The 20624-nt window shown below is 44.8% G+C and overlaps 1 protein-coding gene across 4 annotated transcripts in view; it reads left to right on the forward strand.

Annotated features, from left to right (window-relative positions):
* Fhdc1 (FH2 domain containing 1) overlaps positions 1-20624 on the forward strand; it is a 38309-nt gene that overhangs the window by 13377 nt on the left and 4308 nt on the right. For all 4 annotated transcript variants that reach the window (XM_074041292.1, XM_074041293.1, XM_074041294.1 and 1 more), the window contains exons 3-11: positions 1402-1463; positions 2095-2197; positions 8675-8760; positions 8853-8953; positions 11399-11469; positions 11569-11676; positions 13504-13574; positions 15879-15996; positions 20018-20182. In XM_074041292.1, coding sequence (XP_073897393.1) covers positions 1402-1463; positions 2095-2197; positions 8675-8760; positions 8853-8953; positions 11399-11469; positions 11569-11676; positions 13504-13574; positions 15879-15996; positions 20018-20182 — 885 coding nt within the window. The remainder of the gene's footprint in view (positions 1-1401; positions 1464-2094; positions 2198-8674; positions 8761-8852; positions 8954-11398; positions 11470-11568; positions 11677-13503; positions 13575-15878; positions 15997-20017; positions 20183-20624) is intronic.

Raw genomic sequence — 20624 nt, forward strand, 5'->3', positions numbered from 1 at the left:
AAAGTTGGTTAACAGTCTTGCTGCTACTTACAATCTTAGAAGCAGACCCAGAGATTAGGAATTTAGACTGAAACTCGATTCTCTTTTGTTCACAACGAATCACATACATTTGGAAAGGAAGAGCACTGTAACAACATCCCTGTTTTAGCTGGTCTCAGTTTACCAAAACACAAGTGGGAAAAACTTGTAGGAGTTTTAGGTTAGCTTCCCTCCGAGCCTCCTGGGTATTTTCTTTCAGAGACAGAAATGCAGTCCTGCACTTAACAACCCAAAACAAAGTTCTGATTTCTAGCTTGATAAAAATCTTCCCAAATTATTGGTTTTGAACAGCTGACGCCTATGGCAAACCAGGCATGGTGGCACACACCTGTAATTCTAGCTCCTCAAGAGGTAGAAGCAGGAGGATAAAAGTTCTACCCCCCAGCTTGGCCAAGGTCCTGTCCCAAAAACAAAACAAAAACAAAAGGACTGGGAATGTTGCTCCAGGGCCTGGGTTCAATTGAGAGTACTGCAAAAACAGAAACAAAACAACTTATTGCAGCCCAAATGTGGGTTCTGATGACACATGTAAATTGCAATCGCTGTATCATATTTCACTAAGTCAAAAGACGCCATATATTGTAAGGCTTGTCCTGATTCCAGAATGTTAAAATGTGGAAAGAAATGATGTGTCTTAGACTTGCTGAAATACATATGGCTTTTTAAATTGAGTAAATAAAATGTGGGACAGCTTTTTTTTTTTTTTTTTTTTTTGAGACCAGGTCTGTCTATGTAGTCCAGGCTGGCCTTGAACTTGAGATCTTCCTGCCTCAGCACTGGGATTACAGGTATATGTCACTATGCCCAACTAGTATACTGCTTTACCTCCTCCTAAAAGAGCTATTGGATTTATAATTGTCTTTCTTCAATAAAATGATTTTTTTCTTTTAGGAAACTCTTGAGAATTTTATGTTGTTTCTGAAAATAACTGTATTATTCCTTTTACATTTGTAAATCAGAGTTCAAACCCAATCTATAGTATTCTTCAGAATTATTTTTTACTGTCAGTTTAAATCTCATACAATTCTGCTAACACATCGAGTTCCAAACTGAGGCTTTAAAGTGTAAGCTATATTATTCCAAAAAGAAAAGTTTTCAATAAAGCAAAATATTGAAAATCATATAATATAAAATAGGTGTGTGCCATTTTTACTGTTAAGGAAGTATAATATGGTGGAAAGTTTGAAGAGGTGATATCTGCATATTCAAGAAACTATATTAGGTATATTTGTTAGTCACCAGATTTACATATTGGGAGTTATCCTCTTTTAAATTAGTCTTGGCTTTGACAAGTTAAAATTCTCTTCTTTCCTCTAACTCTTTCTATTTGAACCTCAATAAACTTATGCATCTCTTTTCTAGATTACCATCTTGGATGCAAAACGGAATATGAACATTGGGATATTTCTCAAGCAATTTAAGAAGTAAGATTTTTACATACATCTGAAACTTTAGTCATAGCCATGCTGTCAGCCTCAAAGTCTGTGGGTGTGACCAAGCTGAAGTTCAAATTCTAATATGGGTAAAATGCATTCCTGACACCTTCAAATCCTTCCTGGATGCATGGCTTGATGAATCAACAAGTGTGTATCTTTTCTCTGAAAGAGTAATCCAGTGGCTGGAAGTAAGGGAAAACTTCCCTGGAGTTTCCATTCAAGCCCTGCCTGTCAGGAAAGTTCTAGACTCATCTTTAGTGTTGCCCCTCCCATGGAGGTTGGACAGATTGGGCAAGCAGCTGTTGAATTCACCAGGAGAGAAGAGAAAGGGCTCTGTAGGAATCCAGAGAGACCAAGGGCAATTGCTTTTCTTCCCCCACGGAAGGCGTCCAGTGGTCATTGCTGCTGCTGGCCTTTCTGGGGTGCCCAGGTGATGTTCTGCACAAAGAAGCTTCGGAGTAGTTCCCCAGCAGTGGGGCTGTTGTGGGCACTCCTGACGGGGAGGAAGAAGGGATGGAAATAAGGGTGGAGGAGACTTATTTTAATATTTCCACTGGCTTGTATCCCTGTTGGCACTCCAGGGGATGTGGAATGGAATGTGATTCCTTGTCTTTTCAAGGTCTCCTCAGTCCATCGTAGAAGATATTCATCTAGGAAAGAGTGAGCATTATGGATCAGAGACACTTCGAGAATTTCTGAAGCTTTTGCCAGAGTCAGAAGAGGTAAGGTACTTGGGAGGTATGCTTTGGATGTTAGGAACAATGAGAGGAGTTTTCACGTTTACTTGGGCGTGTCAGAGCTCCCATGCACAGGACACTCTCCTGCCCAGAGCTCACGTTTTCTCACAGAAAAGTGAAATGTGAAGCTGGCTGCAGTAGCTCACGCCTATAATCCTAGTGACTTGGGAGGCAGAGATCAGGAGATTCATGGTTTAAGGCCAGCCTGGGCAAAAAGTTCATGAGACCCCCCCTCCCCCATCTCAACCAGTAGCTGGGCACAGGGGAGCACAAATAGGAAGCTCCTAGTCCATAATGCAAAACCCTAGCTTAAAAATAACCAGTACAAGAAGGGCCGTCAGAGTGGCTCAAGTGACAGAGCACCTGCCTAGCAAGTGCAAAGCCCTGAGTTCAATCCCCAGTTCAAATAAATAAATGAATGACTGAATGAATGAGTCAGTCAGTCAACCAATGTGGCCCAGTAGAAAGAGCAATGCTCACTGAGTCGGAGACTCTTGGCTCAGAGGAGTGTATCTTGACTGAGAAAACTTGGGCAAGGTTCTTAACGCCTGTGAACTTTAGTTTCCTCTTCTGTAAACGAGGGTAATGGCCCTTACCTCATCAGGTTGTCAAGATGACTAAACCCTGGTTGTGCACCCAACATGGTACTTGGCACATGGGAGCTCAATAAATTTAAGCTTTCTTTTCCGTCCTCTAAAGGTGACCTTTGCCTAGGGTGAACCCAGGTTATTTTATAATAATACACATACCTTTTTAAAAAAAGAAAACAATTTTCTGATAAAAATGCTCTAGAATTAGGAAGGTGGTGAAACTATTAATACACGATGTCTGCATAGCTGACTGAAAGGTGGTAGCAAGAAGTAACATAATAAAAAGTTATTGGTTTTGTTTGACTGAATTACTGAATGGTTTGGAGAAAACTGAATAACAATTTCATGAAACTTTCCAAAATCGTGATAATTTTACACATCATTTCTGAAGAAAAATTCAATAAGAAAGGACGCGAATGTACGTGCTTACAAACATTGAGATAAAATCGTATGGAATTTTATAAAGATTTTACTATGCGAGTAAAAGATAGAGACTTTCTTTAGGTAAAGGTGACAATGGGGCAGTGTATGATTCAGTAGCAGAGCCCTTGCCTAGCATGTGGGAGGTCCTGGGCCAATCCCAGCTCAGAAGAAACAAAATGAAACAAAAATCCATAAGGATGATTGGCTTTTTTTTTTTCTGTGTAAGTCAGCCTTTTGGAAAATGCTGCCAGCTTCTCCTCTCCCATGTCATTCTTTTTCCCAGAGATCATTTATGGAAGTCTATCTTAGTGCCATGAATAACAGCCAACAGAGGTTGGTGCCTTTTCTGTTGATAAGTGCTAAGTTCACAATGCCAAGGGGAGGATAAGTGGGTAACACTAGACTGTTATATCCAGGTGCATCTCATAACCTCAGGCGCTCTCTCTACTGCAGGTTTTCTGTTTGCAAATTAAGTGTAATTTACCTGTGCACAGATTAATGAACAGCATTTATTAATGGTAGTGACTGTCTTCAAGTCTTCAGGGAAAGGTACTCTCTTTTTTTGTGGTACTAGGGTTTGAACTCAGGGCCCCACACTTGCTAGGCAGGTGCTCTTACTGCTTGAGTCGCCCTGCCAAAAGTACCGATCAAAAAGGTACTTTTGATGGTAATTTACCTGGATCTTGCAGACTGCACAGTCTTTCATCTTTCTTTTTTATGAAGAACGGAGTTTCAAAATCTTTGTTAGGATGGGTAGGGTCTAATTAAATTGAGTTTTAAAGAGGTCTGTTTGCTTTCAGCTGGGGGATGTGGCTCTGTGGCAGAGCACTTGCCTACCACGTGTGAGGCCCTGGGTTTGATCCCCAGCACCACAAAAAAAAAAAAAAAAAAGGTTTAATGCTTTGGAAACTGTCTTACTGCTTGGGCTCTTTTCCTGACTCCTCCTTCGGCGGCTCTTCGTACCCACTCCTAACTGACCTCATCGTTATTTTTAAGTGAGGACCACATTTCACAGTGCATGTGAAAAGGGATGCAAAAGCTCCAGATGTCTCTGTAAATAAATAAAGTCAGGCAAGAGGGAGGCCACAGGCCTCCAATGTCCCACCAGCATGGTCACACTTCTCCTTGTTTACATTACTGACTCTGGGCTTCAGTCACCACACCCTCCACACTCAACTGGGAGCTTCCCTTGGCAGAAACACACCGCCAGACCCCAGGTCACCCTCCCCTGACCACTGCATCCGGGTATCTGTGCAGGGTGTCAGGGAAGGCTGGAGCTGCCTCACACTGATGCAAGGACAAGTTGACCTGTTATTGAGAATGCTTTGTGGCTTCTGGCACCGCCTAGACTCAGGGCTGACCCTGGAGTCTCTGGGCCTCCGGATGGAAGTGGAAGATGAGGATGAGGATAAGGATGAGATGAGGCCAGGGAGGAGGCAGGGCCAAGTGAGAGAGGTTCAGGAATGTGACAGAAATATGCTAATAAATGCATATGGGTGTGTGTAACCACGTGGTTGAGCCTCTGATGTAATGTTCTGTGCCCGGTGTTAATACAGAAAGAACTAAAGGTTTACTGAAGGACTTCTGTGCCAGGCTCTGGACAGGGCAAAAAGAAGTGATAATTTATTTACAGCGCTCAACCCAGTGCCAGGCACACAGAGAGTCCGTCAGTCCTAGTTATGATTATTTTGTATATTTTTTCATTTAATCCCTGCAACCACAGTATGAAATGCTCCTCATCTGACAAATGAGAAACTGCCTCTCACGAGTTAGATGGTGTCTTGTGGTTGTTGGGCAGTACAGGAGGGGTGGACTTGAACCTTGATCTCTCTGACCCTGGACTGGTTCTTTCTGTGGCGCTTCACTACCTCCCTTGGAGTCAGGAAGGGCAAAGGTTGTCAAAACTGTGCCTCTCTCTGCGTGGCCTCCCAGTCTTTTCATCACGTCTGCTATCACAAAAGCACTGGTGTGAGTAAGTGTCACTCAAATAATATTGTAACCTTATCAGCATGCTGAAAAATACGAGTGAGCGGAAACAGGCCTTTTTCTCTCCTACCTCTTCAGCTGACAGGCCAGCTGAAGCCAAGGTTAACTTGCTGTCAGGAATTTCTGTGTCCTTCCCCACAAATCTTTTATCTGGCATGTTTGGTCATCTTTCCTCTAGTGCGGTTAACCCTTGCAGAGGAATAAGGTGAGTCCAAACGAAAGTTCTGAGGGCACTCTTGTCTGGCACTGGCTCCCATGTCAGGGAGGGAGGGTGAGGAGGAGGCAGGTGTCCCCAGCCAGTCCAGCCAGCCCTTCCTCCGCTGTGGGCTGCTGCCCAGGGGGTCATCTCAGTGTCCTGGGAACAGGACTAGAAGGTACTAAAAGATTCCTTCTTCTCTCTGGAATCAGGTTGAGTCGCCTCCTCTAGCCTCTTTTTTTTTTTTTCTTTTGGCTGGGGATGGAAAACAGTGCCTTGGGCTTGGTAAGCACTTACTATGTACCGCTGAGCTGCACCCCTAGTTTCTGGACATTTCCCTACATTCATCATTTGCTCTGCCACTGCTGGGAAGGGAGTGACAGGGAGGAAGCCAGAGGGTCTTCTGTTGGGTGGGTGAGTTTGGGGGAAATCCTGTCACTCCAAGGCCCGTGTGAGTGGAAGTGGACAGGATGAAGAAGGCCAGCCAAGTGGCTGAGACACTCGGGAGCATGTTACTGCCATCACTTCAGAAACGGGGCACAGCACGGGCTGTAATGAGAGGCCCTTGGCTCAGCCAGCAAAATGATGCCTCACCATGTTTAATACATGCTTTTTGATAATGATGCTGAAAACACATAATAATTACAGGGTTCACTCACCTCTCCTTCACTTCCCTACCTTTGGGAAGGTACAGTAATCCCTCTTAATGCACGTAAGTCTCATTTTTAAATAGGACCAAGCACTGTGTACTTGGCATTTAAATGAAATACTGTCTTTCCGTCGCCATGCTCTTGAGATCTCGAAATGTTTTTGGCCTTGTACATGAGTGAAGGAGATTAATCGCTGCTCAGTTACAGCTTAGCGCATGTTTAATGGAAATACTTAGCAAGTTTACTTAGCATGACCTGTTCTTACGCGTGGGGGGGGGGAATTCTGTGCTGTTGTTTGCAGAAGCTTTGCACATGCTACCTACAGGTCTTTCCGAAGGTCCAGCCTCCTCCTGTCTCTGCCCATATATAGTGAATTGTCCCGCTCTGCTGCAGAGGGATCAGAGGACATCCTGGGATTTCTCACTTCATAAACCAGGCGCTGGTGTAGGTTTAGCTAAACCTGAGTGTCTCGAGCCCTCGCGTTTAGTAAGGCTAAAAATGGTAAATTCACTTTCAGTTGTGTAGATAGGGCAAGTTTATAAATGCCTGTTTTCTGCCCTAAAGAAAAAAGGTTTAGCTCATTGGTAAAGCACTTGGGATCAGTTTGATCCCAGCATAGCCCCCCCAAAAAGTAGTCTTAAGAACCAGATTTGATACTAGAATGTGAATTTGCACTGTTACATTTTATATCTTTAAATAATTGAGGTAGATATGTCAGTTGTAGATCTTTGAAAATACTCCTTTCTGTGTATTTTTAATGACAGTTTCCTACTTTTCAAGGGACTTGAGATCTTGTTACTAACCATAATGCAGGAAATGAGAGAAAGCTTTACAGGGAGAATTGGGTGGGAGTGGGCACAGTGGCAGATCTGCTGAGCATGGCAAGGCCCTGGGTTCAATCCCCAGCACTAAGAAAGAAAGGAAAGAATAATTACCAAGAGGTGACTCCCTGTGACAACAGTTACCACGAAGATGCCTGTGTGCTGCACACACGTACTAAGGTAGTACTTACCATAAAGAATTTTGTTGGAAGACGGTCCATTAACAGTGGCCTTAGAAGTGGTTTTTGCTGTTGACATGGTCCGTCCGGTTTTCTGTGTGGGGAAGGCATGATTTTCCCTGCTGTAGTTTGAGAAGTTTCTCTCTGCCTCCACCTCCACTTCCACTTGCAAGTTGTTTGGCTATACAACTATGACAGAACTCTGTTTTTTTTACTATAGTTGAAGGAATATTTGTGTGTTTAAAAACTTTGTTTAGCTTATTTTTTACGAGTCACGCATGTACATTGCAGATGTTTTTAAGAGACAGAAAGTGAGCAGCAGAAGAAGGTGGTAGTCAGCTATACTCCTGGGGCCAGCTGTGTGTGGGGCCTTGTAGTCGATCCTGTGTGCATTGGCATGTGCAAGGCAGGGCTGTGGGGTTGTAGACACCCTTTTTTAAATGTATAGAAATGGGATCCTGCTGTAATACTGTTTTATTACCTGGTCTTTTCACAGGGGGAAGTCTTTTTAATATTTTATTTTACTTTAGATTAATGTGAATTCATTATACATATGAGTGGGGTTCAGTTCATACAGTGTGCACTGATCAAATCCAGCTTCCCTTTATCTACCCTCCCTTTCCCCCTTTGCAGCCTCTAATAATCACTATTCTACATTCAGCCTAGCTTTCTTAGCTTCCACATGTGAGAGAGAACATGTGGCACTTGTGTTTCTGTGTCTGGCTTGTTTTATTTATCATAGTGTCCTCCATTTCCATCCATTTTGCTGCAAATGGCAGGATTTCATTCTTCTTCATGGCTGAATAATACTCCACTGTGTATATGTTCCATATTTTCTTTATCCATTCATCTGCTGATGGGCCCTGAGGCTGATCTTTCAGTTGCTTAAGCAATCTTCTTTCTTACCTTGCTGTTAGAGAGCCGGCATGTTCCCACGTCAAGGTACCATGACCCAGGGGTAGAGCATGTGGTTAGCCTGTGCAAGGCCCTGGGCTCCATCCCAACACTGCAAACAAACAAACAAACAGTAATCTCTTCCTATGTGCTATTATGCATGAAGTGGAATTGGATCACAGAAAGAAGGTGTGTATTCCCCACACTATGTATCTGTACATCAAAAATACTTGAAATAATCAATTTTCCACTTACAAGCTAAAGGATGCCAATCACTTCCTTCTTCTCCCAGACACCTGACAGAAAAGGTTTTCACTCTCAGATCTGATCCTTTCTCAGTGCGTCCCTTTAGTAACTGACGAGATCACGAACTTGAGGACAGCCTGGACTACACAGTGAGACCCTGTCTCAAAAACTCAAAACAACACAACACAAAACAAAAGCAAAGTAATAGGGTTGGGGGTGTAGCTCGGTGGTGGAGTGCTTGCCTAGGGTGCTCAAGGCCCTGGGTTCATTCCCAGCATTGCAGAAAATTAAAAAACAAAGTAGTAAACATGAAGATTTTCTTTCTTTCTTTTTTTAAGGTCTGTGTCTTTATTAACTTGAGTTTAGCACTGGAATCCTATTTTCTTGGAAGGGGTCTAAGATGGAATTTTAAGTAAATCTTATATTTTAATCATAAGTGATTTTTTTTTCTCAGCCCCCTTTCCATTTGTCTTCTAGGTAAAGAAGCTAAAAACTTTCAGTGGTGACGTGTCCAAGCTTTCCCTGGCAGACTCCTTTCTCCACTACTTAGTTCAGGTGCCAAAGTAAGGAGATAGTCACTGATCACTGTTCTTCATGGAGTAAGATTTTAAACTGACATTGAGTGCTACAGTTTTGCCTTTTATTTTTCTTTCAGTTATTCACTTCGAATTGAAGCTATGGTGCTAAAGAAGGAATTTTTACCTTCTTGTTCTTCACTCTACACAGATATAACAGTTTTTAGAACTGCTACAAAAGGTAAGCAAATCTATTACCCTCCAGATAGTGTGCTCTTATTAATCTTGGTAGCAGTTTACTTTTTTAAAATTTAGTTGGAATTAGAAATGGAAAATCCCGTTTCTCAGATACCCTAAAAAAGGGAATGAGATGTTAGGAGGGGGTCATTTACCTTTTCTTTCCTGAGTGAATATTAATTTGCGTATTATCTTCCCATGAAAGAAAGTTTCTTTCACCTCAGGCTTCAGAGTAAACCTTCTAGTTGCAGCTTGCTGTCCTCAGTTTGGTTAGCTTTCTGCATGTTGTGGTGGGGGTACGTAGTGTGCATGGCGTGTGCATGGCGTGGGTGGTGAGTGGCATGTGTGTGGTGTGTGTATATGGCTGTGTGATATGTAGAGTGGTGTGTGTGTGCATGCAGTGTGTGTGTGTGGTGTTGTGTATGTACTGTGTATTGTGTACATGAGTATCTGCTATATTGCATGTAGTATGTATATGTGCATGGCATGTGGCATGTACAGTAGGTAGCATGTCTGTATGTCAGTGTGTCTGTGCGTCAGTCTGGTATATAGTGTGTATATGGGTGTGTCTGTGTGGTATAGGTATGATGTGTCGTTATGTGGCATACACGTGTGTTGTGTGTGGTATGTGTGTACAGTATGTGATCCATGTGATATGTATTGTGTGTGTGTGTGCATGATACGTGGTGTATATATTGTGCTGTGTGTGGTTTATAGCATGTATATGAGCGTGTGACATGTGGCGTGCGTGGTATGAGGTTTGTGGTGTTAGTTGTGTCGTGTGTGATGTGTATGTGTTTGGGGCATGTGATGTGTATGTTGTGTGTGTAGTGTGTGTGTTCTGTGGTGTGTGTTGTGTGTGTTGTGTGTGTGGATTTGGGGCACGTGTTATGCTCGGGCTCAGAGCCTGTATCCCCAGGCCATCTACCTCTCCTCCCTGCTGTGGCCTCTTTTGGTAGCTGGGACCTGACTTTCCAGAAGCCGACCTCTTTTCCAGGCCTCAGCTGTGTGACTCTCCTGACAAGGGTCTTGCCCTTCGGTGACTTCTCCAACTGCATGCCCTCCAGGCTCCAAGCGGCCCAAATGGTGGCCCATTTAAGTTTGAGAGGAGCAGGTCTGTCGGTTCCACCTCCTGTCCTACGTCCTCTCAGACCATGTCTCCCTCTGCAGGGATGGAGCCCTCCTCTGTACTTGTAGTCCTTATAGAGTGGCCTCAGCACTGCAGCTGCCTCCTGCCCCTCCAAGGCGGCCCCCGCCCAGCCCTCACTTCCAGCCTCCATCAGGCAGCCTGGTTTCCTCACTGACTTCCCGCCTTTATAGTTACAGTTGCGGAACTGTCTATTCCTGTTTGGTTTTCCTGTTTAGTTGCTCTGGCCTGTGCTGAGATAAATGTTTTCCCCTGCCCTCTCCCCTCCCCCACCATATTCTTTTAATCTTAAGAGGACACTAGGAGTGAGAAGGAATTTTTCTTCTTCCAACATGGAAGCCTTCACAGTATCTTCCCATACCAAAGCGACTACAGTAACTTTGGAAGGTTGCTCTTCCTGTTCAAATAGCGACGGGACGACATGTTTTCCTACGGAGCAATGCAAAATTGTGGGCTAGGAGGAAATGTTTCTTATCTGGGTAACCTTCCCAAACTGGCCTTCTTAGATAACAAAATACAGGCAGCGATCCAAGGGTGATGTTTTGAAAGTATTACCAGACTTACTGGGGAATATGAAATATCACAGGTGACATTTTATTATCTCTACATATGGTAATTTTAATAATCAAGTTTTCTTTTTAGCTTCCCAACTATATTAAAATGTTAAATTGTGTTTCTTTACATAAATGTAGAAGAGACTTGGTGTCAATAAGGACCTAGCCTACCAATATATTACAATGACAAGTTCCTTTTTATAACCTTTGGTCTATCCAAATGAAATGCTGGCTTTGAATAACATGAAGACGTAGTCTGATTCCTGGGGGCCCCAAGGGTTGGTGCTTTGCATCTTACTTGCGTGTCATCACAGCTGTTTATTTTTTATCTTTTCATAACTCTTTGGCTAAGCAAAATGTTGCTTGCTATTAGTTTTTATATTCCATAAATACAGTCTCAAAGGCTAGTGGATAGAAAGGGAAAAATTAAATAACCTCATTGGGAAAGTTAATCCCTATAACACACTGTGCTGCCTTTTCTTAGGCTTCTTTCATTTTTCCACTGCTTGAAAATTTTCATTACGAACTATCCCATGACGTCTGCCTGTGTGACATACTTGACCCCAGTGAAACACCGTGACATGGATTGTCAGTAGCAGATGGTGTGTTCAGGACCCCATAACTAGAATGCGCTGCTTTGTTTTTTAGACTTCAGGGTTAGAGCTTGCTCCAGACACACTTGCACTTGAGTGGGTGTGTGCGAGCTGGAAGGTTTCTCTGAGGCACTGTGGTGTGTTCTTTCTGACAGAGCTGATGTCTTGTGAGGAGCTACATTCAGTATTACACTTGGTGCTCCAGGCTGGGAATATCATGAATGCAGTAAGTAAAACCCAAGACAGTTAACCTATTGTGTTTGCAGCTCCACTGTTTGTTTAAAGGTATAATATATTTCTCTTTCTCTCGCTTTGCCTTCCTTAGGGAGGGTACGCTGGCAACGCTGTAGGATTTAAACTGTCTTCTTTGCTCAAATTGGCAGACACAAAAGCCAACAAACCTGGGATGAACCTTCTGCATTTTGTCGCACAGGTAGGTGGAAATGATTAATTCAGAGAGGATGGACAGGCGGTGCAGCTTTTCCCAGGCATGAGATGGTGTCCGTGTTAGGACAAGGGCCTGGTGGTTTCCCAGAGGTTCTGTTTGTGGAGGCCTTGTCTGCAGGTTCCTGCGTTGAGCTGCACGGGGGTTACCGGGCTGGAGGGGAGTGGATGAGTGAGGCAGAGAGGCTGGGAAGCCTGTCGGGAAGGAGTCAAATGTCAGACATGTGGAGTTTGGATTTCATGCTTGAGCCCATGGGGCGCCCACAGGAGTTTGTGCACAGTGTAATGGCATGGCCAGATTTTGGGTTTAGGAAAATAAGGTACATGGAGACTGGGTTGGAGTGGAGAAAGTTCTAGACAAAGGGATCCATGTTGGTGGCAGTTGTCTGTAGTTGGTGAGAGCTGGAGAGGATCTGGCCACATGTATGGAGAATAGAGGACTGGGTATTGAAACGTCCCCGATGGGCCAGACTTGTGGCCAGTTATGTGCAGAGAGATCAATTTTTTTGTTGCGAACTGTGCACTGTAGTGCCTTATTGAAATTACAGGATTTGGAGTCTGACTCTACTCATAGCCTCTTTTTCTTGGGTGCTGAACCCAGGGTCTTGCACTTGCTACGCCTGTGCCGTCACTGAGCTACACAACTACCCCTGTTGCTTTTTATTTTGGCAGAGTTTTTGTAACACCAGAATGCCTAGGTGTAAAGGACAATTATCTCTTTGTGGTTAAATGATCTCAACTAATTGTAGTGATGTGCTTTTTCTTCATTGAACCCCCTTGTTTTGACACCAGTGAGAGACATAACTTCAGCCTAGGCAGGAAGCCATGTGTGTGTGTTGATTGCATGCTACAGGATGGGCAGGATTGGGAGATTTTGAATGCCTCTTAGCTGTACCTGCTCAGATAAGTGACTTAAAACTTGAGATCCTCAGTTTCTTTATCTAGTGATGGGGGTCATTGAAAATTTTGGCTGGAGGAGTTACATCCATAGAGTGGTTAGCTCGGTGTTTGTCATATAAGTTGTCCATAAGCAATACTCACGACTACACCACTGTTATTACATTCTTTAGAGGACAGAGGGCCATGTTTAACTCAGCAGTTAGTTGGTTTTTGTTTTTGCAGTGCTGGAGATCAAACCCAGGGCCTTGTCCGTGCTAGGCGAGTGTTCTACCACTGAGCCACACCCCCCACCCTTTAGTACTTGATTAAAAAGTTAATTTGCAGGGCATTAAGAGAAGAAACTTTGTTCCTTATCTAGCCTAAAACACTTTCTGGCAGATGTTTTTCAGATTTGTGCGTCTAGTGGCTCTGGGCCACTTGGTCCCTGCCCCTATGGGGAAGGAAGCCTCCTAAGTCAGTAATGGCTCCCTCCCCACAGCCTTCCCCTCCTCACCCTCCCAACAGGAGAAGAATCCCAGCACCTCCACACTGTGTACCTTCTCATTAAACTCAGTTCGCAAACTGGTTTAACAGCTGAAGGTACTCACCCATTTGAAACACACTCACAGGTATGGGCGGTGTTTAAGCAGGACATATTGGATTCTCTTACAAACAATGAGGCCTGTTAAGCAACTTGCCTCCTTCCACTGAGTTTCCATGCACACGAGTTGTATTTCATAGCAGGATTAATTGCCTTGGGAAGGCACATGTGTCTTGAGAGTAGGGAGTTCTGGTAAATCTAACTGAGCATATCAGAGCTCCAGGCTCAGGAATGCACCAAGCTGAAAAATGAGCCGTGAGCTTAAGGCTCTGTTAAGTCCTAAACAGATGATATTCTCTAACCATCCAGTGAGAGAAAATTCTGTTCTCATTCCAGGAAGCCCAGAAGCAAGATGCCGTCCTCCTAAACTTCTCCGAAAAGCTGCACCATGTTCAGGAGGCTGCCAGGTGAGCAAGGCAAAGTGCATTGTGAGAACTCAGTCTTTAACAGCCTCTTACAAAAATGGCTGCGAAATTGGAACTCATGGGCTCAAGACTGAACTCTGAAAAGCTTTCTCTTGTGCTTTCAGGCCTTTTAATTCTCCTGGAAAAGGTGTGTGGATCTTTTAAAAACTGTGATCTTGATTTTTAAACTAAAGAAACGCTGTCAGTCTATTCTGGTGACTATCATCAGTTAAGAAATACAGGTTAAGAACTTCGAATTCCTCCACACCCAAAAGATTCAAGCAGCACAGCCTGTTATCTTGGGAGTTGGTCTCCATCAGTCAAACTTTGAGGGCCATCCATCACTGTTTCCTCGTAGACTCTAACATGGTACACTTACTTTCTATTGTGTTAAAAGGGTTTGGAACCCTACCAAGAGCTGGGAAAGGATTTGATTTTAAATTAGTCACTCAACTTTACAGAGAAAGTACCTACCAAGCAAAAAGCTCACATTACATCACTCTAATTTGGTTCTAATCCTAATATAGGTGCAGATTTTATGTAGCTACCATCTGCATGTACGTCTATTGTGACTTCAGTGTTTTTCAACTTACAGTACATATCCATGCATTCCACAGTAATGTTTCAAACAACCAGTTCTTCAAGAAAAATACCCTGATTCGTCATATTTGCTGTTTTTCATGCCATGAATACTGTTACCCTGAGGCGGATTTCAGGCCACCTCCATGGAGGTACTGAATACGGAAGAGATAGACAGAGAGAGACAGAGAGAGAGAGAGAGCTTGGCTCACCTCTGCGTGTATCCACCCACTTCATAGCCACGTACTTTTTTCTTAAGACAAGGTCTCCAACTGATCTCAAACCCCTGGGTTCAATCAGTCCTCCTGCCTCAGCCTCCTGAGTAGCAGGGACTACAGTGGTGTGCTGCCCCAGCCAGCTATCTCATGTACTTTTGTGTGTGTGTATGGTACTGGAGATTGAACTCAGGGCTTTGCAACTGAGCCATGCCCCCAACCCTTTTGCTTTTAGTTTGTTTTTAAGATAGGGTCTCATGATAACTTTGTCCGGGCTGGGCTCTAACCTCGATCCTCCTACCTCTAACCTCGATCCTCCTACCTCTGCCTCAGAAGTATCTGGAGTCACGGGCATGCACACCACACCCAGCCTACCATATACTTACTTACCATGTGACTGTAGCCGGCTACAACAACCATAAACCATCGGCATATAAACAAATGAACCCTAGCTTGTAGCCCTGTCACTGGCCGGTATCTCTCTGTTATTGACTTTATGACATCTAACCACGGATTACATGTCTGCCCAAAAGGGAGATTAGCAGTGCAAAAGTGTAAACACTTCATAATTCCTATTTATAGATCACCAAACATTCTCTAAAAAAACAATGGACACAGACATAAGACTCAAAACTGTTTTTGAATTACTAAAAGAAATTTTTTATTCTAACCAGTATAGAAATATTACTAAGACATACATAAGGTAAAACTGTCATTCCATTTTTGAACTGGCATTTCTGGTTAGTGTTGGAAGAGAAGTTTACCTAGACAATGTCTTAGAAAACCCCCTTTTGGTAAGAAAGGGGGAGTAAGGTAAGACTTGCTTTATTTGAAATGGAATTTAATACCTATTGCATAAAGGTGAAATACACAGATGATGTCCATTTAGATCCCAAATAGGCACCAGTGACCAATGAAGGTGAAAAACTTTACTGCACAGAAAACTACAGTCGACAGTGGAAGCATCAGAATTTACAAATTTCACATGGATTTTAGGTTTCACCTGCTCCACTCACGTTCTACTCATCTTGACTTGATACACATAACAAGCATTTATTTGCAGAACTGTTGTCTGGGTTTTAGTTCTGTAAAACATGGAAAGCTTGCCCTGGCTGCCTGGGGTGAGTGACGTGAAGTCCACTTAGTATCTCCATGTCGGGCCCCCATTGCACTGCCTCTTGGGAGTTAGAACTTCCTAACCCAAGAAAAGCATTTAGTTTTTAATACCTAGTGCATAAAGGTGTTCAAACCTAGTTTACGAGAAGCTTCACAAGTCGTGTATTCTGGGTTAGCCATTCTGCAAACACACAGTGACAGGTGCTGTCTTTGGACAGTGTTTTTAGGAAGCAGTCGCCTCTTTAGGTGGACAGTCACATGATCTAAATGCAAGGATAGGTAGATGTAATTGCAGTGACTTTCCTGTTTCCAGAGTTGGCCAGCGATGAGACTTGTTTGAGGTATCTACATGACACATGGTGCCCTGTGCCAGCGGCTCTCTCCCTTCTTTCTTTAGACTGTCTGTGGATAGCACCGAGGCAGAACTGCACTCGCTCTCCGTCAGGACGAAATCGCTTCAGGAAAATATCCAGCAGGATGAGGAGCTGTGCCAGCAAATGGAAGACTTCCTGCAGGTCAGTCAGTCCCTGTAATCTCCTCTTCCAACAGCTCGGCCTCAGTTTCCCTGGGTGAATTTGTGGGGCAGCAGGCTGCCATTCGTATTTTCCCCCCAGCTAGTATAAGGAACCTTGTGTCTTGAGGCCCTTTCATTACAGAGGAGAGTCACCATGGGCTTGGATGTGACTTCTCTGCTCTGTGTGTACTTGAACTCGCTCCTGGATTCTGCCTGGCTTTTGGTTCTACGCCTATCACACTCTTGTATGGCAAAGTACTGCAGACATCCCTCAGACACCAGAGGCCCAGGCTTATCTTCCTTCTTGTTTCTATGGTGGAGAACAGCTACATCTGGGCACAAGTTTTCAGGAGAGCGGCAGAGCACACACAGTTGCTGGGCCCATCAACCCTGCTGACAACAGGGTGTGTCAGGAGCCTCTCCAAATAATATCAACAAAACCCAGCAGAGTGGATGTGTTTGTGACAGCTCACCGTGACTCACTAATCACATAGTCTGACATACTTCTTTTATCTTCCTTATTTTAAAAAAAAGAAGTGGCCCAGTTTCCTGCTCTTGGGCTTCTGTGAGGTGGTGTGCTGCCTTCAGTGTCGTCCGTGCTGAGACCCAAGTGGTGGAATCTGTGTGGCACGGTTGCCACGGTGCTAGACAGGAACAGTGTGCTCCTTTGGCCCAGCCACCAAAGCCTTGGCAAATTATTTGGGCTACTTCAAAACATTGCGTGTCAGCTCCTATCGGCAAATACTGCATTTCGTTTGGTTCTGCTGCGAGTTTATTTTTTTACTGTGAAATGCACTCTGTATTTACTTTCACGTTCAACCTAACTTCAGTTTTTCTTTCAAGAGCACGTATTTTTCTTTTTCTTTTTTCTTGTTTTTTTTGCAGTGCTGGGGATGGAACTCAGGGCCTCCTGCATACCAGGCATGCTTCTTCCTTCCTTGTCTTCCTTCTTCCCTCCCTTCCCCTCCCCTCCCCTTCTGTTCCCTCCCCACCTTCCCTTCCTTCCCTCCTCCCTCCTTTCTTCCTTCCCTTTCTTCCCTCCCTTCCTTGCCTTCCTTCTTCCCTTCCCTTCCCTCCCCTCCTCACCTTCCCTTCCTTCCCCACCTTCCTCCCTCCCTCCTTCCGTTCCTCCCCTTCCTTCCTTCCTTTTTCTTTTTGAGGTGCTGGGGATTTGTGTATTCTAAGCATGCACTCTACTACTGAGCTCCAGCTCCAGCCATAATCTTATACTAAATCCTAATAAAAAGGATTTAGGATGATGAATGGCTCTGCCTTCCCCTCACCTCTAGATTGCTGCTTTTCACGGGTAACCTTATTGGAGCTCTTTAAACTTTTCTTTCTGGCAGTTGTTTTTGGTTTATGTTGTGTTGTGTTTTGGTGGTGTTTTGATGGGGCACAAACCCAGGGTGTAATGCATGCTAGGCAAGTGCTGTACCACTAACTTACATCCCTGGCCCTCACAGCCATTTGCATGTCTGTAAACAAAATGTGCCACACAGCTAGGTATTTTTCTTTCTTAAATAAAGTCTTAAGGTGGGTTAGGGTCAGGCCAGGCCATGCAGGCCCTGCACTGAGCACCAGTCTGAAATTTCAGGACCTCTTGTAAGCTGATTGATTAAGACTTGTGAGGCTTTTGGTTGGTTGGTTGGTTGGTTGGATTTTCCTTCTGGACCAGAATGGAACCCAGGGCCTCACTCATGCTAGACAAGTGCTCTCCCACACCCCTGGCCCCACTCAGGGTTTCTGAGCAGGAAGATGATAGGAACACATCTTTGAGGATCTCTTTCAGCATTTTGACCCTTTGGGTGAGACATCTTGATTTGGGACTTTGGTCGTAGTGGGGGCAAGTTAAAGGTGAAAGCTGAACTGTCATGATTGCTATTCTGTTGTCACTCCCTTTCACCATGGCGGCTTTAGACCTTTTCATTGGTGCCCCTAATCCTAGAGAACTCGGGGCTCGTAACTCGACATGGCTGTTTCTCTAACCTGTATCCCGAGTTTCATTTTCCCAGGTGCTAAGGGTGGGCTTAGGCCTCTCCTTCCTGATTTTCTGTCCATTCAATTCCGAGAATTCTGCAGATGGTTGTGTCTGGGGAGCTGAGCTCTCACGTAGGTTCTTGTCAGGGAGACCATGTTTCTGCAGTTGAGAGGTCCTGGCTAGAATTCATCTTTGCCCCTGAAGAAGAACGACAGGCAGAGACTTATCCTTCTGGAATACCCTTGTACCTAAAGAAAGGTACAGCCCTCAGCCCATGTGCACACTGCCTTGGGCTGCTGATTCAGGTGGTCACTCTCCGTGGCATTTACTTTCCTGAATAGTTCTGGTTTCCTCCTGCCTCTAGAATGTATTTGGTTTAAGAAAAGGCCTTTTATGGGGAAAGTGGTTGGCAGATGTGGGAGGTGACAAGTCTGAAAGGAATTTCTCTTTAGGTTCTATAACTGGCCAAGCATGCTCAGACAGCAGCTTCCTTCCTTAAAAGTGGGCAACCTGTAACTTCCTACACCCTAGACCCAATCCTCTCAGTCCATAAGTAGTTGTTCATATGTAACCCTTGGGTTAAGCAGTGTGGCTCACATCTATAATCCCAGCCTCTCAGGAGATGGAGATCAGGAGGATCACAGTTCCAGGCCAACCTGGGCAAAAAGTTATCAAGATCCCTCATCTCAACAAATAAGCCAGGGTATGGTGGCACACATTGTAATATCAGCTTTGCTAGAGGCACAAGGAGGAGGATTGCAGTGAGCATCCAGCTCCTGACAAAAAGCCAAGATCCTATCTGAAAAATAACTAAAGCAAAGAGGACTGGGGGCGTGGCCCAAGTGGTAGAGCACATGCCTAATAAGCTTGGGGCCCTGAGTTCAAACACCAATACCGGCGGGGGAAAAAAAAAAAAAAAAAGTAAGACCTTTTTTTGTAAACATGATACCTGTGATTTAATCAAGCAGCATACATCCTACATTCTTCTTCTTGTCAACTTTGTTCCCCAGTGAGCAAAAGAGCAGCAAGAGACTTCAGTGTAATCCCAAATATTTGGTCTCCCAGGAGGCTGGGATGGAGCCCTTCCTCCCTCCCATGCTGCCTCCTCATTAGTGCTCAGAGGTGGTCACTGGCCTGCGCCAGGGACTGTGCTTATGGCCTTCAGAGGAGGCAGACCCCATCTGAGATGGCTTGGCCACTAACTGGGAAAACCAAGTTTTTAACACGAGGCAGTACTAAATCCCCAGAGGCCTCCGAGATTCACACATCCAGAGAACTTAAAGATTTGTGTGGGACCCATCGGACAGTCCTGGGGAGTTTTAATAGCCTATCAGGGAAGGCCACTGCAAACCTGCTGATTGCACGTGGGTACAAGCATGGACTGTGGCCAGAGCTTCCCAGCTGACAGAGATGGCCCCCGGGACTAGGCACAAGGGCCTGTGACCCCAGTAGAGTGCATTTGGGATTAAGTGTAGACACCCTCTCAACAGGGCGACAGGGACAACTGGTTAGGCAAGTTAACTAGTTAACTTCAGGAGCCCTAAAGAAAACCCCTGGCCAGTAGAAGACTCAGTTTTGAGAAAAAGGAGAGATGCAGAATGAGTTTTTTCTTAATAGAACCCAATTATATACCTGGGTAACTTCCAGTGGCCTTAAAGGTGAAAATTGTGCCAGTGACATTCTACAGGTAAAGCTCTTAAATCCTTCAGAGACTGTGTCTCGCTCTGTAGCCCAGGGTGACCACCACTTCTGATCCTCCTGCCTCAGCCTCCTGGATGCCGGGCTTATAGGATTACAGGTGGTGCCCCAAACACCAGGCTTCTATCTGTTTTGTGGCTTTGGGGTGTTGTGGAGGGGGACACCTTGCTTTCCTGGGGTTTGGTTGAGGTTGTCTTCTTTTCCTTTTGCTGAGGGCAGCCGCTTTGCAGTGTGCCTTCCCTCTCCAGAGACCCGAGACAGGACAGCAGCGCGTGTTCCGGGCACCAGCCAAGTGTCACCACGCTGGGTCTGTTTCTGCCATGTGACACTATTCGTTTCTCTGCAGTTTGCCATGGAGAAGCTGGCGGAGCTGGAGCGCTGGAAGAGGCAGCTGCAGCGTGAGGTCCACACCCTCATAGACTTCTTCTGTGAGGACAAAGAAACCATGAAACTGGACGAATGCTTCCAGATATTCAGAAACTTCTGTACCAGATTCAACAAAGCAGTTAAGGTACGGCCGGTGGCATCTCTGTGCTTCCAGAGTCGTCTGGACTTTTGCCTTTCTGCTTGCTGACCCAGGCCTCTGTCCATGGCAGAAGGATGGTTTCGGGGCTCCATGGTCTCAGGAGCATGGGGAGTCTGGCATTTGGTGGCCTCTGTTCTTTGCTGCTCACACCAACTCACACAATGCCTAAAAGAGTTTTGTTAGCACACTTTCTTAGTGATGGAAGTCAGAGTATTTAAAATCCTCCTGAAGATCCTGACTGCTTGCTCAGCCCCTGCCTAGAAGAGGGTGTCTGTGCTCAGAGAGGCCAAGGCCTCCCTAGAGGAGAGGTCTCGCTCACCCTGCGCCGTCACTGTGGTGCCAGCAACCGGGGACCCTGTTGTCCTTGGGCAGCTCAACCTCTAAAATTCTGTGCTTTGTAAGGAGCCTGTGAGCACAGTGACCACAC

This window comes from Castor canadensis, chromosome 9 (assembly GCF_047511655.1).
Source record: "Castor canadensis chromosome 9, mCasCan1.hap1v2, whole genome shotgun sequence".
NCBI lineage: Eukaryota > Metazoa > Chordata > Mammalia > Rodentia > Castoridae > Castor > Castor canadensis.